Raw genomic sequence first — 25786 nt, forward strand, 5'->3', positions numbered from 1 at the left:
AGGCAGGCGGATCACTTGAGGTCAGGAGTTCAAGACCAGCCTGACCAACATGGTGAAACCCTGTCTCTACTGAAAATACAAAAATTAGCTGGGCATGGTAGCAGGCACCTGAAATCCCAGCTACTCAGGAGGCTGTGGCAGGAGAATCGCATGCACCCAGGAGGAGGAGGTTGCAGTGAGCCGAGATTGTGCCACCGCACTCCAGCCTGGGCGACAGAGCGAGACTCCCTCTCAAAAAAAAAAAAAAAAAAAAAAATTAGCTGGGCGTCGTGGTGGGCGCCTGTTATTTCAGCTATCCGGGAGGCTGAGACAGGAGAATTGCTTGAACCCGGGAGGCGGAGGCTGCAGTGAGCCGAGATCGCGCCATTGCGCTACTGCACTCCAGCCTGGGCAACAAGAGTGAAACTCCATCTCAAAAAAAAAAAAAAAAAAAAAAAAAAAAAAGAGTAAGTTGTCCTAGATGGTGGAAGTGTCACGGAGTTTTAAGCAGGGAGGTGAGGACAGGATTACATCATTGTGTTTTGCAAAGATCCCTTTGGCAGTCAGGCAGAGGATGGCTCAATTCCCCAGAGAGAATGAGCGGACCAAAGAGCAAGTACATTTCTTCGGCTCCTGGCAAACATTGCCAAAGAACTTCCCAAAGCGTTGCGCTAAGGGACTATATTCCTTCCAATTTCTAAGGAGGGTGAGGCAGGATGAAGTTCCGGGAACTGGCTTCATTCCGCCCACGGGTTTCAGAGCCGCACCAGCTTTCTTCCCCACAGCAGCCCGGAGCCTTGGCTTGGTGGGTTGCCTCCCTGTTCCCGCCCACACAAAGTCCTCGCAGCAAGGCCAGAAGTTTTCTGGTTCTCAGCGGCACCCGTCGACGTCCGCCCCCACGTGACCCAAACAGATCCGGTACTTCCGCTTCCCCTCGGCTTTCTTCTCGTCGGTGTCCCTGGCTGCTATAGAGCCGGGTGAGAGAGCGAGCGCCCGTCCGCGGGCGTCGAGGGCGGGTTGCCTCGCGCTGACCCTTCCCGCCCTCCTTCTCGTCACACACCAGGTCCCCGCGGAAGCGGCGGTGTCGGCGCCATGGCGGAGCTGACGGCCCTTGAGAGTCTCATCGAGATGGGCTTCCCCAGGGGACGCGCGTAAGGGAGTTCCCCAACCCCGGCCTGCGGGGGTGGGGGGCCGCGGACCTGTCCTGGCCTTTGCGCCAGCCTGACGGTCACCATGGCTCGTGGGCGCTATTCATGGTGTTTCTGCCCCCAGGGAGAAGGCTCTGGCCCTCACAGGGAACCAGGGCATCGAGGCTGCGATGGACTGGTGAGCGCTCGTCTTGGGTGGCGGAGAATTGGGGGCTAGCGGAAGGGGCAGCCTCAGAACTAACCTCCCCGCCGACTTTCCCTGCCAGGCTGATGGAGCACGAAGACGACCCCGATGTAGACGAGCCTCTAGAGACCCCCCTTGGACATATCCTGGGACGGGAGCCCACTTCCTCAGAGCAAGGCGGCCTTGAAGGTCCTGACTGAGGGACACCGTGTGATTATTCAGGAGGGTCCGAGGAGAATCTGAAGGGATAATAATACCAATTGTTTGTTTGTAGGATCTGGTTCTGCTGCCGGAGAAGGCAAACCCATTTTGAGTGAAGAGGAAAGACAGGAACAGACTAAGAGGTACAGTAAGAACAGCCTCACATCTCTGAGGGTCGTCTTCCACCTCGCCCCGGTACACATCTGGTCAAAGAACCTTGACCTTTCCACATTTCCTCTTTCTTGGCATTTTCTTTTCCTTTTCTTTAATCTACTTTGGGATATATGTCGCCTAATTTTGTTTATGGTAAACTTTGCACCTTCTCACTCTGTCCATTTCTCTTGAGCTGTTTTCTCTTGGCAACACAGGATGTTGGAGCTGGTGGCCCAGAAGCAGCGGGAGCGTGAAGAGAGAGAGGAACGGGAGGCACTGGAACGCGAACGGCAGCGCAGGAGACAAGGGCAAGAGTTGTCAGCAGCACGACAGCGGCTACAGGAAGATGAGATGCGCCGGGCTGCAGAGGAGAGGCGGAGGGAAAAGGCCGAGGAGTTAGCAGCCAGGTCTAGGCAATCGAGATGATGGATAGCAGATGAGAAAGAAATCAAGATTTGCTTTGTTGATGTCTGACCTAATTTCCTCTTGTCTACATTCCAGACAAAGAGTTAGAGAAAAGATCGAGAGGGACAAAGCAGAGAGAGCCAAGAAGGTAGGTGATTGAGAAGACGCCACGGGTAATGGAGTGGGCAGGTTAGTAAATCTTTTCCAGCTTCAGAGGGAAATCTTGGGCTTACATGATGTGTTTCACCTGAGGGTGGGTGAGTACCTGATTGAGTGTTTTGCTTTGCCCTTCAGTATGGTGGCAGTGTGGGCTCTCAGCCACCCCCACCGGCACCAGAGCCAGGTCCTGTTCCCTCTTCTCCCAGCCAGGAGCCTCCCACCAAGCGGGAGTATGACCAGTGTCGCATACAGGTACTTGATTCTGATTCCTATCTTCCTCCTGGGACCCCTTTGTTGCCTGTTAAGGTGCCCATTTCAGAGCTTTTTTCAGTTAATGTGCCGTTTGCCAAATCTCTCCCTTCTTTGTAAATGACTTTTGAAATCCTATCTACTCTTGGGAAAGGTATCAAATTTCATCTGCCCCAGTCATATTTAAACCCATACGTCCCTCTCACTCAGCAGTTACCCTTTTACTTGTTCATGTTTTTATTTGATTTATTATGCAGCTATCTGGTGATGTGGTATTTATCCAGATTCTTTTATATAATCTTACGCTTGTCTTTCTTAGGTTGTGAGGGAGCTGGGAGTCTCTCATCCACACTTAGTAAAGCAGAGCCTAAGTGGCTGTTCATTTGGTGCTTTAAATAGTAGTTGTGCTGGTTCAATCTAAGAAGGAGGGGCCAGCTTTAGCTCTTTGCCTTACTTGGGCACCTCATTGAGTTTTGATGCCCACAATACTGAGTATCTCCCTTGCCCTTTAGGTCAGGCTGCCAGATGGGACCTCACTGACCCAGACGTTCCGGGCCCGGGAACAGCTGGCAGCCGTGAGGCTCTATGTGGAGCTCCACCGTGGGGAGGAACCAGGAGGAGGCCAGGACCCTGTGCAGTTGCTCAGTGGCTTCCCCAGACGGGCCTTCTCAGAAGCTGACATGGAGCGGCCTCTGCAGGAGCTGGGTATGGCTGCAAGACTAGAAACCAGGACTTGGGGGAGTAGGGAGGCATGCTTGGGAAAAGGAGGGATGCAAAGAGAAGGGGTTTTGTGAACATGGTGCAAGGCCAGGAATTTTGGGAGCAAAAACCAAGTATCCTTGTGGTTCAAGCCTGTTTTCTTCCATTTTTAGGACTCGTGCCTTCTGCTGTTCTCATTGTGGCCAAGAAATGTCCCAGCTGAGGGCCTTTGTCCCATCGTCCCTCTGTGACCCCTTCATCTTTGATAAGCACTGACATTTCCTTCCTAATAAATAGACCCTGAGTTCTGTACGTGCCTGACTCCTTCCTGAATGGCTGGGAGGGAAAAAACCAAGGCAGAGGAAGAGGCTAAAAGGGAACACATTTGCAGCAGACCCTCTTCCTCATCTTTAGTTTCCAACAAAGACACTTGTTTCTAATCTCTGGGTCTGATTAACTGCTGGGGAAGTTGAGGAGGAGAGGTGCTAAAAGGAGTGGAGAGTACAATGGATGGCACCTTTTACTCCTATGGTAAGACGGAACATAAAAGCCCAACTGCTGCTGTTTTATTTATTTATTTATTGAGAACACAAGAGTGCCTTTTTTTTTTTTTTTTTTTTGAGACAGAATCTTGCTCTGTGGGCCAGGCTGGAGTCAGTGGCGCCATCTCGGCTCACTGCAAGCTCCGCCTCCCAGGTTCGCGCCATTCTCCTGCCTTAGCCTCCCGAGTAGGTGGGACTACAGGTGCCCACCACCACACCCAGCTAATTTTTTGTATTTTTAGTAGAGATGGGGTTTCACCATGTTAGCCAGGATGGTCTCGATCTCCTGACCTTGTGATCTGCCCGCCTCAGCCTCCCAAAGTGCTGGGATTACAGGCTTGAGCCACCGCGCCCAGCCAGAAGAGTGCCTTTTCATTTTAAAAATGTTTGGAAATGGGTACAACTTTGATACAGCTTTGGGGTGCTCCAGACACCCATGGCCACTTCATGTAAACCACTGAGAATTTGAGAATTTTTTTTTTTTTTGAAATGGAGTCCTGCTCAGTCACCCAGGCTGGAGTGCAGTGGTACTAGGTATCAAACCACTTCCTGAGTTCAAGGGATTCTCCTGCCTCAGCCTCCCAAGTATCTGGGATTATAGGTACGCACCACCATGCCCAGCTAATTTTTTGTATTTTTAGTAGAGACGGGGTTTCACCATGATGGCCAAACTGGTTTCAAACTCCTGACCTCAGGTGATCTACCCGCCTCGGCCTCCCAAAGTGCTAGGATTATAGGCGTGAGCCGCCGTGCCCAGCCACCACTGACAATTTCTAGAGCACTTTGAGAGACAATACAATATGATGATCAAATTTTGTAATTAAATCTAATGAGGGCAACACACTTCTCAAATACGAGATGTGTCGACTGGGGGCTCCCCTACTCTAAGGTATTCACAAGGAGGCAGATAAACAGCTTTTTTTTGAGATGGAGTTTCGCTCTGTTGCCCAGGCTGGAGTGCAATGGAACGATCTCGGCTCACTGCAACCTCTGCCTCCCGGGTTCAAGCGATTCTCCTGCCTTAGCCTCCTGAGTAGCTGGGATTACAGGCATGCGCCACCATGCCCGTTTTTTTTTTTTTTTTTTTAAGTAGAGACAGGGTTTCACCTTGTTGGTCAGGTTGGTCTTGAACTCCTGACCTCAAGTGATCCGCCCACCTCTGCCTCCCAAAATGCTGGGATTAGTCGTGAGCCACTGTGCCTGGCCAGATAAACAGTTTCTTTATTCATCCTCCTCCTCCTCTTCATCTTCCTCTTCCACCTTTTTCCAGGCAACTTTAGCAGGACCCTTTGCACCATCAAACCTTCCTTTCGACTTATGGTCAGCAACATCCTTCTTACATTTTTCCTTCAGCTTTGCTACCTTAGTGATGTCATTTAAGTTATTTCACATCTCACCCAGAAAACCTAGCTTCTTAATAGAATAGGGATAATAGTGCCTGTTTCTTGGGATTGTCATGAGGGTTACATAATGCTGGTGTAAGATGCTTCAGCATAGTGCCTAGTACCTAATAAATCCCCAGTAAGCATTAGCTACTAAAAGGATAATTTTACTTACTTGAGGTGGAGTCTCACTCTAGCTCCCAGGCTGTAGTGCAGTGGTGTGATCTCGGCTCACTGTAACCAACGTCTGCCGGATTCAAGCGATTCAGCCTCAGCCTCTTTTTTTTTTTTTTTTTTTTTTTTTTTGAGATGGAGTCTTGCTCTGTCACCCAGGCTGGAGTGCAGTGGCCGGATCTCAGCTCACTGCAAGCTCCGCCTCCCGGGTTTACGCCATTCTCCTGCCTCAGACTCCCGAGTAGCTGGGACTACAGGCGCCCGCCACCTCGCCCGGCTAGTTTTTTTGTATTTTTTAGTAGAGACGGGGTTTCACCGTGTTAGCCGGGATCGTCTCTTGATCTCCTGGCCTCGTGATCCGCCCGTCTCGGCCTCCCAAAGTGCTGGGATTACAGGCTTGAGCCACCGCGCCCGGCCCTCAGCCTCTTTAGTAGCTGGGTTTGCAGGTGTGTGCCACCACACCTGGCTAATTTTTTATATTTTTAGTAGAGATGGGGTTTCACCATGTTGGCCAGGCTGGTCTCAAACTCGTGACCTCAAGATCTGCCTGTCTCAGCCTCCCAAAATCCTGGGCTAAAAGGGTAATTTTTTTCTTTTTTGAGACAACGTCTTGCTCTGTCACCCAGGCTGGAGTGCAGTGGCATGATCTCGGCCCACAGTAACCTCTGCCTCCTGAATTCAAGCGATTCTGCCTCAGCCTCCTGAGTAGCTGGGACTACAGGCATGCGCCACCATGCCCAACTAATTTTTGTATTTTTAGTAGATACAGGGTGTCACATGTTGGCGCTTCTCTCTGCTTTTTAAAACCAAGAAGCACTGATGAGCTTCTCTGATAGCCCCTCCAGCTGCTGATCACCCCACCCTGGTGTCCTGTCAAACTGCTCCTGACTCCTCCTCTCCTTCCTGGGCTAGGGGAGAGGACACAGTTACTCTGTAAAGATCTGAAAAGAGCACCAACGCTCATATCTGGGTTTATACCCCAGTGTTAGAAAGATTTATTTGGGGCCAGGCACGGTGGGTCATACTTGTAATCCCAGCACTTCGGGAGGTCGAGGCGGGCAGATCACCTGAGGTCAGGAGTTTGAGACCAGCCTGGCCAACACGGCAAAACCCTGTCTCTACTAAAAATACAAAGATTATCCTGGCCTAGTGGCGCACCCCTGTAGTCCCAGCTACTTGGGAGGCTGAGGCAGGAGAATCGCTTGAACCTGGGAGGCGGAGGTTGCAGTGAGTTGAGATAGCTCCATTGCACTCCAGCCTGGGCAACAACAGAGAAACTCTGTCTCAAAAGAAAAAGAAAAAGAAAGAAAAGCTTTATTTGGTGTTCTGACTTTAATAACAGCAGCCTTTTTTTCCATTGCAATCTTGCTTGGGAACCAGAGGATAGACAAAAGAAGAGCAACTTGGTTGGCTAGGCTGTGGGGCTTTGACCCCACTTATTTCATCCTCTCAGTGGCAACTCCAATAAATCCTGACCGGATTCAGAGATTGGAGACCACTTTACATTTCTAAATTAATTTTTTACACTAATCCTCATAGTTATGACCTTTCAGAGAACAGGACTGAGGTTTGTAACATGCTGGAGTTGAACTAAGATCTGTGACTCAAAGCACACTCCTTTTACTTCTAGTAAGTCAGCCTCCTAAGCTTGTTTAACCAGAGGTTAAATAACGGGCACAGAAAGCACTGTGGCATATGTTAAGTGCTAGATGCTCCTCCAATCTCGCTCCAAGGACAGGAGTCCTGAGTGTCCTCTGTAGGCATCCATTACTTCAAGATTTTCCAGGATAGTTCAGATTTCAGGAATGTCCCACGGTTATCCCGGGAAGTACACTCCAACCTGACACCACATGACCTGTTTTGAAAATGTGGTTGGCAGGGTGCAGTGGCTCAGGCCTGTAATCCCAGCACTTTGGGAGGCCAAGGCGGGTGAATCACCTGAGGTCAGGAGTTCGAGACCAGCCTGGCCACATGGTGAAACCCGCCTCTACTAAAACTACAAATATCAGCCAGGCGTGGTCGCGGACGCTTGTAATCCCAGCTACCTGGAAGGCTAAGTAAGAACAGCTTGAACCCAGGAGGCGGAGGTTGCAGTGAGCCAAGATTGCACCACTGCACTCCTGCCTGGGCAACAAGAGCAAGGCTCCATCTCAAAAAAGAAATAGAAACTGTGGCCGCAGCAGGGTGAGGTGGTTCACGCCTGTAATCCCAGCACTTTGGGAGTTCGAGGCGGGCGGATCACCTGGGTCTGGAGTTCCAGACCAGGCTGGCCAACATGGTCAAACCCTGTCTCTAATAAAAACACAAAAATTAGCTGGGCGTGGTGGTGCGCGCCTGTGATCCCGGCTACTCGGGAAGCTGAGGCAGGAGAATCGCTTGAACCCGGGAGGCAGAGGTTGCAGTGGGCCGAGATCGTGCCACCGCACTCCAGCCTGAGTGGCAGAGAGCGACTCCGTCTCAAAAAAAAAAAAAAAAAGAAAAGAAAAGAAAAAAAAAGAGAATGTGGTCGAGATACCTATTGAGATCAGCTTCTTCTGGTGGGATGGGAGAGGTAGCAGGTGCAGGCCATGCCCCCAAGCACCGACCACAGGTCTCTAAGCATTGGTAGGTGTCGACTGCAGGGCTCATTCTGGGTGGAGGAACATGATTTATTGATTCTTTCAGTTAACCACATCCGACTCGCGTCTCGACCCTGGCCCGCTTTGCGGACTTTAAAGCAATCAGTCCAGGGTTTGGGGGGAACGTGCTCACCCGACGGCAGCTCACAGGACCCTGGAGAGGCCTGGGCATGGCATCTCGGCCGGACTCCCCGCTGGGCCCACGAAGGAGAAAGCCTGCATCGGATTCCTGCGCCCGAGCCAAGGTCCCAGCGCCCACAGGGTCAAGTCCGGTCTCACGGTGACCTCCCGCCGGCGCCGCCTTCGCTAACCATCCAGTTCTTCCTCCAGGCCACGTTCTCCTGTGTGGTCGCTGCCTCCTGCAGAGTGGCCACCAATAGCTGCTGGGTCTTGGCCATCTCCTCCCTGCTCCGCGGGTCCTGCAGTGGCATCTCCTGAGGGCAGGAAGGGGAGTTCGCAGGAGCTCCAGTCCGGGGCTCTCCACCCGCCCACCCATCCTCGGGATTACCAGTTGCTTCTACCTTTAGCATTTCCTGCTTCCGCTGCTCTCCGGGGGTCACGATAGCAAGGAGCGCGAAGCCCACGCCAGCCCCTGCGCCCAGCACTGCGACTGTGATCAGCATTTTCCGCAAGAACTCCATGGCCGCCTGCACAACCAGCACAGCGCCCACCGGAGTTCACCGCAGCCGCGAGCCGTACCCGCGCGGTCTCACTGCCCCTTCGCGCAGGCTAGAGCGCCCTATAGCAGAAACCATAGATAAACGGCCGGCTAGAGAGGACCCGCTCAAGGAAACGTTTAGAATCCGGAGCGCCGGGATCTCAGGTTTAGCTGAGGGGGTTGAGGGTGTCCAAGAAGTGCTGGCGCCAAGGGCTGAGCGTGGGCACCCTGTGTCCTCAGTTCCGGGGTGGGATTGCTAGGGGAGAGTGCGTGTCTTCATGGTTGCCGTGGGTTTTATGATTGCCCATTTTTCTGTCTTCCAACGTTTCCCGATCAGTAGGGGCCCGAGCTGTGCTCTGTGGTTTCCTGCAGTCACCCGCGCGTTTTCAACACAGCGAATGGAGGTCATACACATACATATCCCTCTCCATCCCCTCAACTCTGGAACAAACACTGAAAGTCAAGTGTACTGGTTGGAGAAATGGGTAATAGTAACTTATCTTTAACATTTATTTTACAAACAACCTGTTCCTTTTCTCGTTATGGTACACACTTGGTATTGTCTAGGGCTTTTTTGGTTTTGTTGTTAGTGTGTGGGCGTGGTTTTGTTTGTTTTTGGAGACAAGGTCTCGCTCTGTCGCCCAGGGTTGGAGTGCAGTGGCGATCATGGTTCACTGAAGCCTCGACTTCCAGGGCCCAAGGGATCCTCCTGCCTCAACTTCCCGAATAGCTGGGATTACAGGCGTGCACCACCACGCCCGGCTGGTATTGCTTTTTGTTTTGCTTTGTTTTCTTCTTTTTCTTTTTTTTTTGAGACGGAGTCTCACTCTGTCACCCAGGCTGGAGTACTGGGGCAGGATCTTGGCTCACTGCAAGCTCCGCCTCCCGGTTTCACGGCATTCTTGCCTCAGCCTCCCGAGTAGCTGGGACTACAGGCGCCCGCCACCACGGTCGGCTAATTTTTGGTAATGTTAGTAGAGACGGGGGTCTCACCATGTTGGTCAGGCTGGTCTCGAGCTCCTGACCTCGTGATCCGCCTACCTCGGCCTCCCAAAGTGCTGGGATTACAGGTGTGAGCCACCGTGCCTGGCTGTTTTGTTTTCAACTAAAAGGCTGGATTCGTTTAACATACTGAATTCTGCTTTACAGAAGAAAACGCCTTTTAGCTGTGTGACTGATTACAGGCAAGTTCTTGTGCCCCGGTTTCTGCATCAGAAAATGAGCTTATAACAGTACTTGTCTCACAGTTTTAGGAGAATTAAATGAGTTATATGTAAAGCAAAACAGCTCCTGACAAAGAGTAAACACCATATAAATATTCATTAAATAACATACAAACATGCCAGGTTGGGAAAATCAGTAAGCAAAGGAGTCAGGAAATTCCAAGTTGGTTATCACAACTCTTGGCCCACAGGGCTTTTTTTTTTTTTTTTTTTTTTTTTGAGACGGAGTCTCGCTGTCGCCCAGGCTGGAGTGCAGTGGCCGGATCTCAGCTCACTGCAAGCTCCGCCTCCCGGGTTTACGCCATTCTCCTGCCTCAGCCTCCCGAGTAGCTGGGACTACAGGCGCCCGCCACCTCGCCCGGCTAGTTTTTTGTATTTTTTAGTAGAGACGGGGTTTCACCGGGTTAGCCAGGATGGTCTCGATCTCCTGACCTCGTGATCCGCCCGTCTCGGCCTCCCAAAGTGCTGGGATTACAGGCTTGAGCCACCGCGCCCGGCCAACCCACAGGGCTTTAATCCAGGTGCCCTTGTCTCCTACCCTTGCTGCCATCCCAGTGTCTCCAGGGAGTAAGTAGAAATAAAGATCCGATCTCACGTCTTGGGCATTTTCCCCTCCCCTGAAAGCCCATAATCACTTAGCACAGTCAGAGCTTAAGGCGCCAGGCTCCAAAGAAGATTAAAGGAACAGTTTGTGGGCAGGAATACCCTCCTCTGAGTTCAATCATCTTGCACTCTAAGAATCACCACCATGGCCCTTGTGCCAGGGAGAAGCAAGGAGGATGGGCTTTGGACTACAAATAGCCCAGGCTCCTCCCAGCATCCAGAGTCCCAGGCTGCCCAACCCTCTCTGGGACAGAGGAAAAGTTGGCAAGGTTGAAGGTCACTGGCATATTCAGGTTATACTTCCCCACCCTGTGTCTGGCAGCTGGCTTACCCTCCAATCTGGCCCAACCTCCTTGCTGTCCCTATTCAGGATTTCTCTCAAAAGTCCCATCTGCTGTCTATTGTGGTGGAAGCCTCTGAGGTGAATGAAGAGAGTGGGGATCTCCATTGGCCCCATGAGGAGCTGCTGCTGCTCACTGATGGTGAGGAAGAGGATGCTGAGGCCTTCCTCCAAGACCAAAGTGAAGAGCCAGGTGAGGCAGGTGGCTCATTCAGGGGGCCACTGTGATCTGAATGTTCTGGGCAGAGCCAAGATGGAAGTCAGTTATCACCCCTGCATTCCGCAGTGCCAGGCACACCGCAGGTGCTCAATAAATGTGAAGATGTGGGAGAGAAAAGTCAAGGCAGTTGGCAAAGTTGAATTATAGAGAGCAGTTCTGGTATCAGAATGGGTGCCATCCTTTAATCTGTACTTTCTTTTTTTTTTTTTTTTTTGAGACAGAGTCTCCTTCTGTTGCCCAGGCTGGAGTGCAGTAGCGCCACCTTGGTTCACTGCAAGCTCCGCCTCCCGGGTTCACGCCATTCTCCTGCCTCAGCCTCCCGAGTAGCTGGGACTATAGGCACCCGCCACCTCGCCCTGCTAATTTTTGTATTTTTAGTAGAGATGGGGTTTCACTGTGTTAGCCAGGATGGTCTTGATCTCCTGACCTCGTGATCCGCCCACATTGGTCTCCCAAAGTGCTAGGATTACAGGCGTGAGCCACAGCGCCCAGCCTTAATCTGTACTTTCTTTTTTTTTTTTTTTTTGAGACGGAGTCTCGCTGTGTCGCCCAGGCTGGAGTGCAGTGGCCGGATCTCAGCTCACTGCAAGCTCTGCCTCCCGGGTTTTTTTTACGCCATTCTCCTGCCTCAGCCTCCCGAGTAGCCGGGACTACAGGCGCCCGCCACCTCGCCCGGCTAGTTTTTTGTATTTTTTAGTAGAGACGGGGTTTCACCGTGTTAGCCAGGATGGTCTCGAACTCCTGACCTCGTGATCCGCCCGTCTCGGCCTCCCAAAGTGCTGGGATTACAGGCTTGAGCCACCGCGCCTGGCCTGTACTTTCAAAATATTTACATTGCTACGGGAAAAGATAAAATTATCCCAAGACAGGCCGGGCAATTTTTTTTTGTATTTTTACAATTTTTTTGTATTTTTAGTAGAGACAGGGTTTTCCCGTGTTAGCCAGGATCGTCTCGATCTCCTCACCTTGTGATCCGCCCGCCTCAGCCTCCCAAAGTGCGGGATTACAGAAATGAGCCACCGTGCCCGGCCACGTCTGTGTACTGTTAAATAAGCTACTTTTTTTTTTTTTTTTTTTTTTTAAGACAGAGTCATGCTCTGTCACCCAGATTGCAGTGCAGTGGCAGGATCTCGGCTCACTGCAACCTCCGCCTCCCAGGTCCAAGGAATTCTCCTGCCTCAGCCTCCCAAGTAGCTGGGACTACAGGCTCACACCGCCATGCCACGCCTGGCTATTTTTTTTTTTTATTTTAGGAGAAACAGGGTTTCACCATATTGCCCAGGCTGGTCTCAAACTCCTGAGCTCAGGAAATCTGCCTGCCGCCGGGCGCGGTGGCTCAAGCCTGTAATCCCAGCACTTTGGGAGGCCGAGACGGGTGGATCACGAGGTCAGGAGATCGAGACCATCCTGGCTAACACGGTGAAACCCCGTCTCTACTAAAAAAAAATACAAAGAACTAGCTGGGCGAGGTGGCGGGCGCCTGTAGTCCCAGCTACTCGGGAGGCTGAGGCAGGAGAATGGCGTAAACCTCGGAGGTGGAGCTTGCAGTGAGCTGAGATCCAGTCACTGCACTCCAGCCTGGGCGACAGAGCTAGACTCCGTCTCAAAAAAAAAAAAAAGGAAATCTGCCTGCCTCAGCCTCCCAAGAAGCTACATTTTTTTGAGCATTTACTATGTGCCAGGTACTATGCTAAACACTTTTACTTCATGATTTTCAGAAAAACCCAATGAAGGTACTTCCCCTTTATAAATGAGAAAATTGAGACTGCGAGGTTAGGCTGTTAGTGATAAAATTGCTCTATATTTTCATAAGCAAAGAATACCACATTAATTTTTAGCACGAGTACAGCAGCTTATCACAGCCCATTGCAGCTTCCACCTCCCAGGGCTCAAGCAGTCCTCCCAGCTCAGCCTTCTGAGTAGTTGGAACTACATGCCTGTGCCACTATCCCTGACTAATTTATTTTTGTAGTTAGGGGTGTCACTTGATTGCCAGGGCTCAAACTCTTGGGACTCAAGCAATCTGCCCACCTTGGCCTCCCAAAGTGCTGTGATTATAGGAATGAGCCAGTTTTGTAATTTGATAATGTATCAGTAATATTTTTCTCCCTTCTCCTCCTCCATCCCAGGCTGGGCTTGGAGCCCACAGAACACTTAACGCTGGACTTAGCTGGGGGCAGACCAGGATGATGAAGATGCTTGTTGGATTCTTGAGGACACTAAGTGTCTGGAAGCCACCAACCACTGTCCCTTCTGGGACTCAGCAACAGGCTCTTGTGTTTGTTGAAGTGGCTTTGTGGAATATTCTTGTCTCCTGCCTCCTAATAGCTTTGAGGGTAACCATTGTTCCCTCCCTCTCAAACATCTCATCCAGGTTTATGAAGCTCCTTATACCCATCCTCTCACAATCTACTTTTACAGGTGAGAAAAATGAGGCTTACAGTTTAGGCCACTAGATTATACAAGTCAGTTGGCGCCGGGGTTTGGATTCAGTTCCTGTCTGCTGCTTTTAGGAGCTCCAGTTAGTTGAAACTGGGGAAAGACCCACTTTTACCTTCTCTTTTCAGCATTCATCTTGTGCTAAATACTGCACACATCATTGTATGCAATCTCTGTAACCCCAGATTATTCCCACTCTGCAGATGAGTAAACTGGGGAACAGAAACATTCAGCAATATGGTACCCAGCTAGTAAATGTGGAAGCCAGGACTCACTTTGCAGCCAGATAGCTTGCAAAGACAATAGTTCTTCAGCCCTCTCCTTGCCCACAGAAATACTAGGGTTAGGACTACTAAAATGTATTTAATGACAGCCTTGAATCAAGTAAGCAAAGTAGGTGATGCCCCTGAAAGGGCCTAGCTCCTGCACAGTCACAGCCCAGCCATGGGACCCTTGTTCCAGGCAGGGCAGTCGCACATCAGGGTCCTCATCCGAGAACTGAATTAGGGTCCCCTGAGGGTTTAGAACCCGCAAGCATTCTGATAGCAGCTGGTAAGCCCTAGGCAGACCTCCCCTGGCAACAGCATCCCAGGTGCCCTTGTCCAGCAGTAGTTGGAAAGAGCCTGAAGAAGCCACAGACCCCAGGTTCTGGGCATCGGCCTGCATGAAGTGGAGGCTGGAGGCAGGGTGCCCAGGGCATAGAGGTGTTCGGCCTTGGCCACCCTCCAGGAGGCTGTTCATGTAGGCCACAGCCACAGGAGAAAAGTCCACCCCTAACACATCCACTGGGTGTGGAGATTTGGTGTAGAGGCCTGTACATAGGCTGGAGGTCCCACAGCCCACATCCAGCACCCGCAGAGGAATGGCAGCCCGTGCCTCCTGCAGCAACGGTAGTAGGAGCCCCTGGACTTCCTCGTATCCAAAGAACCAGTCGAAGGTGGGGACAGTGCCCAAACGGGGCTGGGCATGCAGCCGATCCCAGAGACAGCGGTCCGCCAGGCAGCTACCAGCCAGTGAGTCTGTGGGCACGGTTGGAGGGTGTCACTCGGTCTATCTCGCCACTGCAAAAACGGCGCATATACACACTGGGGTCTTTTTTTTTTTTAAGACAGGGTCTCACTCTGTAACCCAGGGTGGAGTGCAGTGGCACAATCATGGCTCACTGAAGCCTCCCCTTCCTGGGCTCAGGTGATCCTCCCACGTCAGTCTCCTGAGTAGCTAGTACTCCAGGCGCCATCATGCCCGGTTAATTTTTTTGTAGACGGGGGTCTCGCTATGTTATCCTAGGCTGGTCTCGAACTCCTCGGCCAAGCGATCTGCCCACCTCAGACTGGCAAAGTGTTAGGATATCAGCCGTGAGCCACCGCAGGGTCTGAGAACCACAATTTCAGGGACTACACTCCTGAGTCACGAGGAACCCACCCTGCCCTCCCTACTCTGCCCCCACCTCCCTACCCGGAAAGGGGCGGCACGTCCCCATCATCAGGCTCGGCAAGTGGAGCATTCGACGCAGCGCAGCCATCTGGAGCTTCGTTAAGTTCGATCAGAGAACCTTGTGTGAAGCGTCCACCCTACTCCATCCAGAGGCCCGAGGTCCAGGGGAAGATCTGCAAATTCCGCGTAGCGAAAGGCAGCATACAGCTTCCCCAAATTCTGCAGTCTCGGGAAAAAGAACGCGGACACAGACTGACTATGGTAGGAACGGCCTTTATTGGCTGCAGCGGTAAGTGGAAGAGGGGATACAGCGTCCGCAGACCTGAAATCAAATGAGAACATGTGAGCAACCCCATGGAGGAGCCAGCTGGATCTCGGTTGTGCCGGTCCGAGATTCCCGGTGTCCCGGCGCTTGAGGATAGAACCAGCGGATGGGAAGCCGCCGGCACCGAAGACAGGACGCCGAGGGGGCCAGAGCCCTTTCCCTCTTCCTCCGCACATTACGGGGAGCGGTACCACAAGCCCGATCCCCGCCAAGAAAAGGAGGATCCTGAGGCCTAGCTCAGAGCCTTCCGCCCGACACCCATGCCACTCCCGGCCGCCCAATCCTGCTACTACACAGAAACCTCACCTACTCGCTCACCTCCCTCCGAAAGGTCTTGCGCACTGCGGAGCTCCTTTATATAGGCCAAGGACCCGCCCCCGAATTGCGATTGGCCCGCGGAAGGCCGGGGCGGAGCCACGCGGATCCCGCGCTGAGCGGAAGTACGGACAGTGAACTGGCGTGGCATCGCAGCTATGGGAGCTCCCGGGGGAAAGATCAACCGGCCCCGAACGGTGACTCTGGGGGGGCCGCGACTTTGTTTCCTGAAGTGTCCCCGAGCCCGTTTATCTCGCACAAGATGGGATCAATGGGTGGCCGGGGTTGCCTCGTGGAGCGGCCCGGGGTCGCGGTGAGCCCACTCCATCTGATTCGCATCTTTCTCCCCAGTAGGAGCTGAAGAAGAAGCTGTTCAAACGCCGGCGGGTGCTGAATCGGGAGCGGCGTCTGAGGCACCGGGTGGTCGGGGCTGTGATAGACCAAGGGCTGATCACGCGGCACCACCTCAAAAAGCGGGCGTGAGTACTAGACCCTCTTCCTGTTGGTTGTCCCCACCGAGTCTTCCCTCCTCCCTGCAGAGCTCCGGAGCAGCTTCACCTCTCAGCTCACCTCCTTGTGCACTGACGCTTATGCGGGGAATGTCTGTCTGTTAGTTCCTAAGCTCTGCTAGCCTCTCACAATACCTGTAGCAGACAACCTTTCTTTGGGTTTTGGATTCTGTTAAGAATCTCAGGAAAGCCGGGGGCGGTGGCTCACGCCTGTAATCCCAGCACTTTGGGAGGCTGACGCGGGCGGATCACTAGAGATCGGGAGACCAGCCTGATCAACATGGTGAAACCCCATCTCTGCTAGAAATACAAAAATTAGCCGTGCATGGTGGCCGGCACCTGTAGTCCCAGCTACACGGGAGGCTGAGGCAGGAGAATTGCTTGAACCTGGGAGGCGGAGGTTGCAGTGAGCTGAGATCACACTACTGCACTCCAGCCTGGGCGACACAGCGAGACTACGTCTCAAAAAAAAAAAAAAAAACCACAAACGAATCTCAGGAAATCTGTTGACTCTCCAAGTAATATTGTACATTCACATAGATTTTTATAAGTAAACTTATTTTTACATACAGAAAAGTGCGCACATAGGCGTGTAAAACTCGGTGAGTTTTCCCAAAGGTACTCATAGGATTTCACTTGTAAGTTTCAAGGCCTCCTGTGTTTTGAGGAAGAGTTCCCATCCCATTAATTACGTTCTTTTTTTTTTTTTTTTTTTTGAGACGGAGTCTCGCTCTGTCGCCCAGGCTGGAGTGCGGTGGCACAATTTCCACTCACTGCAAGCTCTGCCTCCCGGGTTCACGCCATTCTCCTGCCTCAGCCTCCCGAGTAACTGGGACTACAGGCGCCCGCCACTGCACCCGGCTAATTTTTGTATTTTTAGTAGAGACGGGGCTTCACCGTGTTAGCCAGGATGGTCTCGATCTCCTGACCTCGTAATCCACCCATCTCGGCCTCCCAAAGTGCTGGGATTACAGGCGTGAGCCACCGCGCCCGGCCCCCATTAATTACTTTCTATGTCCTTTCTTTTTTAATTTTTTTTTCTTTTTTAAGACGGAGTTTCCCTCTGTTGCCCAGGCTGGAGTGAAGTGGCGTGATCTTGGCTCACTGCAACCTCCGCCTCCCGGGTTCAAGCAATTCTCCTGCCCCAGCCTCCGGAGTAGCTGGGGTTACAGGCGCTCGCCACTGCACCCGGCTGATTTTTGTTTTTTGTTTTTTGTTTTTTGAGACGGAGTCTCGCTCTGTCGCCCAGGCTGGAGTGCAGTGGTGCGATCTCTCACTGCAAGCTCCACCTCCTGGGTTCACGCCATTCTCCCACCTCAGCCTCCCTAGTAGCTGGGACTGCAGGCACGCGCCACCACGCCTGGCTAATTTTTTGTATTTTTAGTAGAGACGGGGTTTCATCGTGTTAGCCAGGATGGTCTTGATCTCCTGACCTCGTGATCCACCCGCCTCGGCCTCCCAAAGTGCTGGGATTACAGACGTGAGCCACCGTGCCTGGCCTAATTTTTGTATTTTTAATAGAGACAGGGTTTCACCATGTTGGCCAGGCTGGTCTTGAACTCCTGACCTCAGGTGATCCGCCCACCTCAGCCTCCCAAACTGTTAGGATTACAGGCATGAGCCACTGCCCCTGATCCTTTTTTTAGTTTCTTGTCCTTTTATTAGCTTCTTTAATGTAAATATTTAGGGTTTCTATTACTATTCGTATTATATTTATTTAATACTTTTTCTATAGCCAGAACCATTTGTGTGACCTCGGATGGTTCAGGTTAACCTAGCTATCTTTATTTCCACTTACCCATTAGGTCCAGCGCACGTGCCAACATTACTCTGTCAGGGAAGAAGCGCAGAAAACTCCTCCAGCAGATCCGGCTTGCCCAGAAAGAGAAGGCAGCCATGGAAGGTGAGGCTGGGACAGAGGTGGGTGAGGGGAATCCTGGATTTATTTGGGTTAATACTTCCTTCTTCCCTTTACTCAGTGGAAGCCCCTTCAAAACCAGCCAGGACTAGTGAACCACGGCTCAAAAGGCAAAAGAAGACAAAAGCTCCCCAGGATGTAGAAATGAAGGACCTTGAAGATGAGAGCTAAACCTCTTCCAGTAGAAGATTCTCAACTGGAGCCAGCCTTCAGACTCAGTGGTTGTTTTAGAGGACGTTGACAAAAGCAGTGCCCCTTTTCACTCTCCAGATTTCCTCCTACCTAATGGCCTACTGACCTCCCCTACAGGGATGTCTTTGGGAGGGAAGAAGGTACAGAAGAAAGATTGGAGAAGGGCCTCTCTAGCAGTCAACTCCATTTGTAATAAAGCCCTAGCACTCTGAGATGTGTGTGATTAAATGTAGGAATGGGGATGGGTCATGAAAAGGTTGCTGAGTATGGAAACAAGACAGTGAGGAAGCAGTACCTACAGAGCTTCCTTGAGCAAATGCAGCAAGATGCCAGCTTCTGCCCTCCAAGAGTGGTGGTGCCTGACCGGGCGCAGTGGCTCACGCCTATAATCTCAGCGCTTTAGGAGGCCAAGGCCAGCGGATCACCTGAGGTCAGGAGTTAGACCAGGCTGGCTAACCCTGTTTCTATTAAAAATACAAAAAATTAGCCAGGCGTGGTGGTGCACACCTGTAATCCCAGCTACTTGGGAGGCTGAGGCAGGAGAATCGCTTGAACCCAGGAGGCGGAGGTTGCCTACAGGAGTATTGCATGAGGCCAGGAACCCAAGGCTGTAGTGTGCTATGATCTCATCTGTCTTCTTAGCAAGTGATATTCTAACTTTCTTTTTTTTTTTTTTTTTTTTTTTTTTTTGAGACGGAGTCTCGCTCTGTCGCCCAGGCTGGAGTGCAGTGGCGCGATCTCGGCTCACTGCAAGCTCCGCCTCCTGGGTTTACGCCATTCTCCTGCCTCAGCCTCCTGAGTAGCTGGGACTACAGGCGCCCGCCACCGCGCCCGGCTAATTTTTTTTGTATTTTTAGTAGAGACGGGGTTTCACCGTGGTCTCGATCTCCTGACCTTGTGATCCGCCCGCCTCGGCCTCCCAAAGTGCTGGGATTACAGGCTTGAGCCACCTCGCCCGGCCGATACTCTAACTTTCCATTTGTGACAAAGATACAGATTATTTGAGAAGCTGAAGTTACAGTAAGCCACCATTGTGCAACTGTACTCCAGCCTGGGCAACAGAGTGAGCCATTGTCTCAAACAATATAGATAGATAATTGTAGGGATGGTAGAGGTAAAGTTCCTGATACCAGTTCTGCCACTGCCTCTGTGTGACTAAGGTATGCAAGAAAGCTTACCCCTTCTGTCTTGCTTCTTTTGCTGCATTATGTTTTCATTTTAATGATTTATATATATATATATATTTTGCTTTTGGAGACAGAGTCTCATACTATAGCCCGGGATGGAGTACAATGGCATAATCCTGGCTCACTGCAACCTCCGCCTCCCGGGTTCAAGCGATTCTCCTGCCTCAGCCTCCCTAGTAACTGGGATTACAAGCGCCCGCCACCAGGCCTGGCTTATTTTTTGTATTTTTTAGTAGAGATGGGGTTTCACTGTGTTGGCCAGTCTGGTCTTGAACTCCTGACCCTGTGATCTTCCCACCTTGGCCTCCCAAAGTGCTGGGATTACAGGCGTGAACCACTGCACATGGCCTTTGTTTTTTATATGTATATGTTTTATATGTATGTATGTATTTATATGTATTTTATTTTTTTGTAAGAGTCAGGGTCTGGGCCGGGCGCGGTGGCTCACGCCTGTATTCCCAGCACTTTGGGAGGCTGAGGCGGGTGGATCATGAGGTCAGGAGATCGAGACCATCCGGGCTAACACGGTGAAACCCTGTCTCTACTAAAAATACAAAAAAATTAGCCAGGCGTGGTGGCGGGTGCCTGTAGTCCCAGCTACTCGGGAGGCTGAGGCAGGAGAATGGCCTGAACCTGGGAGGCGGAGCTTGCAGTGAGCTGAGATTGCGCCACTGCACTCCAGCCTGGGCGACAGAGCGAGATTCCGTCTCAGAAAAAAAAAAAAAAGAAAAAGAAGAAAGAGTCAGGGTCTGTCGCCCAGGCTGGAGTGCAGTGGTATAGTCTCAAATCACTGCAACCTTGATCTCCTGGGCTCAAACAATCCTTACACCTCAGCCTCCTGAGTAGCTGGGACTACAGGGGCACACCACTACCCCTGACTAATTTTTTTTTCTTTTTTTTTTTAGATGAAGTCTCGCTCTGTTACCCAGGCTGGAGTGTAGTGGCGCCATCTCGACTCACTGCAAGCTCTGCCGCCTCCCGGGTTCACACCATTCTCCTGCATCAGCCTCCTGAGTAGCTGGGACTACAGGCGCCCGCCACCACACCCGGCTAATTTTTTGTATTTTTAGTAGAGATGGGGTTTCACCGTGTTAGCCAGGATGGTCTCGATCTCCTGACCTCGTGATCAGCCCACGTTGGCCTCCCAAAGTGCTGGGACTACAGGTGTGAGCCACCGTGCCCGGCCACCCCTGACTTGAGTTTTTAAAATTTTTTGTAGAGACGGAGTTTTTACCCAGGCTGGTCTCAAAGCCCTGGACTCAAGCGATCCACCCACCTTAGCTCCCAAAGTGCTGGGATTACAAGTGGAATTAAAAAAAAATCTCTAGTAAAGAGAAAAGATAAGTAAAATCAGCCCCCATATATGCCCTCTACTTAGATTTACTGGTTATTAACATTATGCTACACTTGTGTATCTACATTTTTCTTGTCCTTATTGAATTAAATCCTTTGAAAGTCAAATATAGACAACGTGAAACCTTATTCCTAAGGATATCCTTCTATGTAGCCGCAATACTATAATCACAGCTAAGACATTTAACATTGATTAAATACCTAATTTTTTTTTTTTTTTTTTTTTTTTTTTTTGATATGGAGTCTCACTCTGTCGCCAGGCTGGAGTGCAGAGGTGTGATCTTGGCTCACTGCAACCTCCGCCTCCCAGGTTCAAGCGATTTTCCTGCCTTAGCGTCCCGAGTAGACAGGGTTTCACCATGTCGGCCAGAAAAGTCTCGAACTCTGACCTCAGGTGATCCGCCCGCCTCAGCCTTCCAAAGTGCTGGGATTATAGGCGTGAGCCACCGCACCCAGCCTTTTTTTTTTTTTGAGACAGAGTCTCTGTCACTCAGGCTGGAGTGCAATGGCACAGTCTCAGCTCACTGCAACCTCTGCCTCCTGGATTCAACCTCAGCCTCCCGAGTAGCTGGGACTATAGGTATGTGCCACCACATCTGGCTAATTTTTGTATTTTTAGTAGAAATGGGGTTTCACCATGTTGGCCAGGTCTCAAACTCCTGCCCTTAGGTCCTCTACCCGCCTTGGCCTCCCAAAGTGCTGGGATTACAGATGTGAGTCACTGCACCGGCCATTTTTCTGTATTTTCAGTAGAGGTGGAGTTTTACCATATTGGCCAGGCTGGTCTTGAACTCCTGACCTCAAATGATCCGCTCACCTCGGCTTCCCAAAGTGTTGGGATTACAGGCGTGAGCCACCTAGCCTGGCCCGCCCAGTGGTTTAGTAGCCATGATGGTCTTTACCTGAATTAGTTATTACTGTGTTACAAAATGATGATTTTCCAATACTGTCATTCATTCATTCATATTATTCCTATGACATTCTGAAAAGAAAAGCCCAGGCCATGCATGGTGGCTCATTCCTGTAATCCCAGCACTATGGGCAGCTGAGGCCAGGGGATCACCTGAAGTCAGGAGTTCAAGACCATCCTGTCCAACATGATGAAACCCCGTCTCTACTGAAAATACAAAAAATTAGCCAGGCGTGGTGGCATGCACCTGTAGTCCCAGTTACTCGGGAGGCTGAGGCAGAAGAATCACTTGAACCCGGGAGGGGGAGGTTGCAGTGAGCCGATATGATGCCACTGCACTCCAGCCTGGGTGACAGAGCAAGACTTTTCACAACAAAAAAGAAGAGCCCTAGGCCGGGCGCAGTGGCTCAAGCCTGTAATCCCAGCACTTTGGGAGGCCGAAACGGGCGGATCACGAGGTCAGGAGATCGAGACCATCCTGGCTAACACGGTGAAACCCCGTCTCTACTAAAAAATACAAAAAACTAGCCGGGCGAGGTGGCGGACGCCTGTAGTCCCAGCTACTCGGGAGGCTGAGGCAGGAGAATGGTGTAAACCCGGGAGGCGGAGCTTGCAGTGAGCTGAGATCCGGCCACTGCACTCCAGCCTGGGCGACAGAGCGAGACTCCGTCTCAAAAAAAAAGAAAAAAAAAAAAAAAAGAAGAGCCCTGCCCCTTTTTTGTTATCACTGTGAATTTACAGATTTTTTCCAATGTTAAAATATATTACAGTTTTTCATGCTGAAATTATGACAAGTTTGGCAAATGATAGCTTCTTCAAGTTGGTCCCTAAGTCCTTGTGACACAACCACAGTGTTTGAGCACTTCATTGCTTTCTGGCGCAATAATATATTCCAGATTCACTTATTACTTTCCCTGCCTAAGAACTTGGAGTCAGCAATTTCACTAGTAAAAAAGTATTATGTCCAGTTGTTTTTCCTTGTGTGATATTTCACTTAATGTCCAGTGGTTTTTGTTTGTTTTATTTTCCTTTCTATCTTCCTTCCTTCCTTCCTTTTTCTCTCTTTCTTTCTTTCTTTCTTTCTTGAGATGGAGTCTCGCTCTGTTGCCCAGGCTGTAGCGATTCTCCTGCCTCAGCCTCCCAAGTAGCTGGGATTACTAGGATTACAGGTGCATGCCACCACACCCGGTTGATTTCTGTGTTTTTAGTAGAGACGGGGTTTCACCATGTTGGCCAGGCTGGCCTCGAACTCCTGACCTCGGGTAATCCACCCGCCTCAGCCTCCCAAAGTGCTGGTATTACAGGTGTGAGCCACCATGACCAGCCTTGTTTGTTTTTTTGAGACGTGGTTTCTCTCTGTCACCCAGGCTGGAGTGCAATGGCACAATCACTGCTTATTGCAGCCTGGACCTCCTGGGCTCAGGCAATCTCCCACCTCAGCCTCCCAGGTAGCTGGGACTACAGGCACATGCCAGCATGGCCAGCAAAGTTATTTATTTATCTATTTTGAGACAGAGTGTTGCTCTGTCACCCAGGCTGGAGTGCAGTGGCACAATCTCGGCTTACTGCAACCTTTGCCTCCCAGGTTCGAGCGATTTTCCTGCCTCAGCCTCCCGAGTAGGAGGATTACAGGCATGCGCCACCACGCCTGGCTAATTTTTTTTTTTTTTTTTTTGGAGACGGAGCCTCGTTCTGTCGCCCAGGCTAGAGTGCAGTGGTATGATCTCCACTCACTGCAAGCTCTGCCTCCCAGGTTCACGCCATTCTCCTGGCTCAGCCTCCCATGTAGCTGGGACGACAGGTGCCTGCCACTGCTCCCGGCTAATTTTTTTTGTATTATTAGTAGAGACGGGGTTTCACTGTGTTAGCCAGGATGGTCTCGATCTCCTGACCTCGTGATCCGCCCCTCTCGGCCTCCCAAAGTGCTGGGATTACAGGCTTGAGCCACTGTGCCCAGCCGCTAATTTTTTTTATATTTAGTAGAGACAGGGTTTCACCATGTTGGCCAGGATGGTCTCAAACTCCTGACTTCGTGATTTGCCTGCCTTGGCCTCCCAAAGTGGTGGGTTACAGGCATGAGCCACCACGCCCAGCCCAATTTATAATTTCTACTCTTTTTTTTTTTTTGAGCCGGAGTTTTCCTCTGTCGCCCAGGCTGGAGTGCAGTGTTGGGATCTCGGCTCACTCTAACCTCTACCTCCCAGGTTCAAGCGATTCTCCTGCTTAAGCCTTCCGAGTAGCTGGGATTACAGACATCTGCCACCATGCTCAGCTAATTATTTGTATTTTTTTTTTTTTTTTTTGAGACGGAGTCTCGCTCTGTCGCCCAGCCCAGGCTGGAGTGCAGGGGCGCGATCTCAGCTCACTGCAAGCTCCGCCTCCCGGGTTCACGCCATTCTCCTGCCTCAGCCTCCCGAGTAGCTGGGACTACAGGCGCCCACAACCGCGCCCGGCTAATTTTTTGTATTTTTAGTAGAGACGGGGTTTCACCGTGGTCTCGATCTCCTGACCTTGTGATCCGCCCGCCTCGGCCTCCCAAAGTGCTGGGATTACAGGCGTGAGCCACCGCACCCGGCAATTATTTGTATTTTTAAGGTTTCACCATGCTGTCCAGGCTGGTCTCGAACTCCCGACCTCAAGTGATCCACTCACTTCAGCCTCCCAAAGTGCTGGGATTACAGTTGTGAACCACCTCGCCCTGCCACTATCCCCATTTTAGACAGGCAAAATCAAGGTACAGAAAAATGGTAACTAGCTAGAAAATGATAGAAGGACTTGGGTCCAGGAAGTCTAATTCCAGAGTCCTTCAAACTGCCACTTGTCACTGTTGTCATTCAAAGAGGAGTTTTTGTATCTAGCATTTATGCTAAGCGCTACATAAATTATCTCAAGTGACCTTCACAAAGTGTGTGAGATGGAGGTGTCATGCTCGTTTCACAGACAAGGAAACAGGTTCCAAATAGCTGGGTCACTTGCTCAGGGTTATTTTACTAATAAATGGCAGACAGGAATCCAGATCTGTCCAACTCCAAAATGAACACCCTTAGATTATGCAATCTCTAAGGTCAAGAAATACATTCTAGTCTCATAGCTGGCAGAATTCATCTGGTTCAAAAGCTCCCTTTCACAGATCTGAGGCCCTGAGAAGGGAAGTGTTGGGTCCAAGTTTAAGGCAGAGCTAGGAGTAGAAATTGCCTCAGATTTACTGTCCTAGAATGATGCTTGGTAATAGGTGGTAGAAACACTGTAAATGATTGAACTTCTAAAATGTAAGAACAGGCGGGGCACTGTGGCTTATGCCTATAATCCTAGCACTTTGGGAGGTTGAGGTGGGAGGATTGCTTAAGGCCAGGAGTTCAAAACCAGACTGGGGAACATCTCGAATTAAAAAAAAAAAAAAAAAAAATTTAAGTAAATAAAATTTAAGAACAACCACGAAATCATGCATAAGGGCTGGGCGCGGTGGCTCACGCCTGTAATCCTAGCACTTTGGGAGGCATAGGCGGGTGGATTACCTGAGGTCAGGAGTTCAGGACCAGCCTAGCCAACATGGTGAAACCCTGTCTCTACTAAAAAATATAAAAATTAGCCAGGCATGGTGGCGGGCGCCAGTAATCCCAGCTTCTCAGGAGCTTGAGACAGGAGAATCGCCTGGACCCAGGAGGTGGAGGTTGCAGTGAACCGAGATTATGCCATTGCACTCCAGCCTAGGTGACAGAGGGAGACTCCGTCTCAAAACAACAACAACAACAAAAAACAAACCTGCTATATCCTCATCACCTACAACAGTGTCTGCCTGGCATGTAGTAGGTTCTGTTTTTTCCTTTGTTTTGTTTAAGATGGAGTCTTGCTCTGTCGCCTAGGCTGGAGTGCAGTGGTGCAATCTCAGCTCACTGCAACATCCACCTCCCGGGTTCAGGCGATTCTCCTGCCTCAGCCTCCTGAGTAGCTGGGATCACAGGTGTGCACCACCATGCTGGCTAATTTTTTTTTTTTTTTTTTTTTTTTGAGACTGAGTCTCGCTCTGTTACCCAGGCTGGAGTGCAGTGGCACAATCTTGGCTCATCACAACCTCCGCCTCCCAGGTTCAAGGGATTCTCCTGCCTCAGCCTTCGGAGTAGCTGGGACTATAGGCGGGCGCCACAATACTTGGCTAATTTTTTGTATTTTTAGTAGAGACAGAATTTCACTGTGTTCAAGACCAGCTTGGTTTTGAACTCCTGACCTGTGATCCCCTCTGCCTCGGCCTCCCAAAGTGCTAGTATTA

General features: G+C 50.9%; 5 protein-coding genes and 1 non-coding gene across 9 annotated transcripts; 3 read left to right on the forward strand and 3 right to left on the reverse strand.

The window, feature by feature from the left end:
- Positions 1-921: 921 nt before the first annotated feature.
- UBXN1 (UBX domain protein 1) lies at positions 922-3489 on the forward strand. 3 transcript variants are annotated; one of them, XR_012423135.1, is made up of 9 exons: positions 922-1130; positions 1252-1305; positions 1394-1500; positions 1586-1655; positions 1881-2072; positions 2167-2259; positions 2365-2481; positions 2991-3183; positions 3351-3489. XR_012423135.1 is itself a non-coding variant. In XM_005577574.4 (9 exons), the coding sequence occupies exons 1-9, from the start codon at positions 1072-1074 to the stop codon at positions 3398-3400; spliced, it is 894 nt and encodes a 297-aa protein (XP_005577631.1). In that variant the 5' UTR covers positions 922-1071; the 3' UTR covers positions 3401-3489. The 3 variants fall into 3 exon arrangements, 2 of the variants coding, with proteins under 2 accessions (XP_005577631.1, XP_005577630.1); XM_005577574.4 differs by having other exon boundaries at positions 2167-2218; XM_005577573.4 differs by lacking the exon at positions 3351-3489 and having other exon boundaries at positions 2167-2218; positions 2991-3287.
- Positions 3490-7905: 4416 nt separating this feature from the next.
- On the reverse strand, positions 7906-8607 carry UQCC3 (ubiquinol-cytochrome c reductase complex assembly factor 3). The gene is made up of 2 exons (XM_005577575.5): positions 8415-8607; positions 7906-8327 (listed from the first exon to the last, which is right to left on the reverse strand). The coding sequence occupies exons 1-2, from the start codon at positions 8532-8534 to the stop codon at positions 8169-8171; spliced, it is 279 nt and encodes a 92-aa protein (XP_005577632.1). The 5' UTR covers positions 8535-8607; the 3' UTR covers positions 7906-8168.
- Positions 8608-10487: 1880 nt separating this feature from the next.
- LBHD1 (LBH domain containing 1) lies at positions 10488-13362 on the forward strand. The gene is given in 6 exon segments (XM_065529474.2): positions 10488-10599; positions 10601-10671; positions 10674-10910; positions 13067-13082; positions 13084-13112; positions 13115-13362. Coding segments are annotated over 6 exon segments (678 nt in total). The 5' UTR covers positions 10488-10522.
- On the reverse strand, positions 12719-15500 carry CSKMT (citrate synthase lysine methyltransferase). 2 transcript variants are annotated; one of them, XM_015434602.4, is made up of 3 exons: positions 15446-15500; positions 14832-15132; positions 12719-14395 (listed from the first exon to the last, which is right to left on the reverse strand). In XM_015434602.4, exons 2-3 carry the CDS (start codon positions 14896-14898, stop codon positions 13740-13742), a joined length of 723 nt encoding a protein of 240 aa, XP_015290088.1. In that variant the 5' UTR covers positions 14899-15132; positions 15446-15500; the 3' UTR covers positions 12719-13739. The 2 variants fall into 2 exon arrangements, with proteins under 2 accessions (XP_015290088.1, XP_065385545.1); XM_065529473.2 differs by having other exon boundaries at positions 15442-15467.
- Positions 15209-15357, reverse strand: LOC123568927 (small nucleolar RNA SNORA57). The gene has a single exon (XR_006692478.2). It is a non-coding gene; the product is annotated as a small nucleolar RNA SNORA57 (small nucleolar RNA).
- Positions 15501-15567: 67 nt separating the features above from the next.
- Positions 15568-18281, forward strand: C14H11orf98 (chromosome 14 C11orf98 homolog). Its single transcript, XM_045370518.1, has 4 exons — positions 15568-15647; positions 15805-15929; positions 17765-17862; positions 17939-18281. Exons 1-4 carry the CDS (start codon positions 15609-15611, stop codon positions 18046-18048), a joined length of 372 nt encoding a protein of 123 aa, XP_045226453.1. The 5' UTR covers positions 15568-15608; the 3' UTR covers positions 18049-18281.
- The last annotated feature ends 7505 nt before the right edge of the window (positions 18282-25786 follow it).

The sequence above is a fragment of the Macaca fascicularis genome, chromosome 14, assembly GCF_037993035.2.
Source record: "Macaca fascicularis isolate 582-1 chromosome 14, T2T-MFA8v1.1".
NCBI lineage: Eukaryota > Metazoa > Chordata > Mammalia > Primates > Cercopithecidae > Macaca > Macaca fascicularis.

What these genes read in the sequence shown, in the direction of transcription:
- C14H11orf98 (XM_045370518.1), top strand. Translation starts at nt 15,609, where the DNA reads ATGGGAGCTCCCGGGGGAAAGATCAACCGGCCCCGAACG. An exon ending in AGATCAACCGGCCCCGAACG is followed by an intron (nt 15,648 to 15,804) that starts GTGACTCTGGGG and finishes TCTCCCCAGTAG; the next exon opens with GAGCTGAAGAAGAAGCTGTT. An exon ending in CACCACCTCAAAAAGCGGGC is followed by an intron (nt 15,930 to 17,764) that starts GTGAGTACTAGA and finishes CTTACCCATTAG; the next exon opens with GTCCAGCGCACGTGCCAACA.
- CSKMT (XM_015434602.4), bottom strand. Translation starts at nt 14,898, where the DNA reads ATGGCTGCGCTGCGTCGAATGCTCCACTTGCCGAGCCTGATGATGGGG. An exon ending in GACGTGCCGCCCCTTTCCGG is followed by an intron (nt 14,396 to 14,831) that starts GTAGGGAGGTGG and finishes CCGTGCCCACAG; the next exon opens with ACTCACTGGCTGGTAGCTGC.
- UBXN1 (XM_005577573.4), top strand. Translation starts at nt 1,072, where the DNA reads ATGGCGGAGCTGACGGCCCTTGAGAGTCTCATCGAGATGGGCTTCCCC. An exon ending in AGAGCAAGGCGGCCTTGAAG is followed by an intron (nt 1,501 to 1,585) that starts GTCCTGACTGAG and finishes GTTTGTTTGTAG; the next exon opens with GATCTGGTTCTGCTGCCGGA. An exon ending in AAGCAGAGAGAGCCAAGAAG is followed by an intron (nt 2,219 to 2,364) that starts GTAGGTGATTGA and finishes TTTGCCCTTCAG; the next exon opens with TATGGTGGCAGTGTGGGCTC.
- UQCC3 (XM_005577575.5), bottom strand. Translation starts at nt 8,534, where the DNA reads ATGGAGTTCTTGCGGAAAATGCTGATCACAGTCGCAGTGCTGGGCGCA. An exon ending in GGAAGCAGGAAATGCTAAAG is followed by an intron (nt 8,328 to 8,414) that starts GTAGAAGCAACT and finishes TCCTGCCCTCAG; the next exon opens with GAGATGCCACTGCAGGACCC.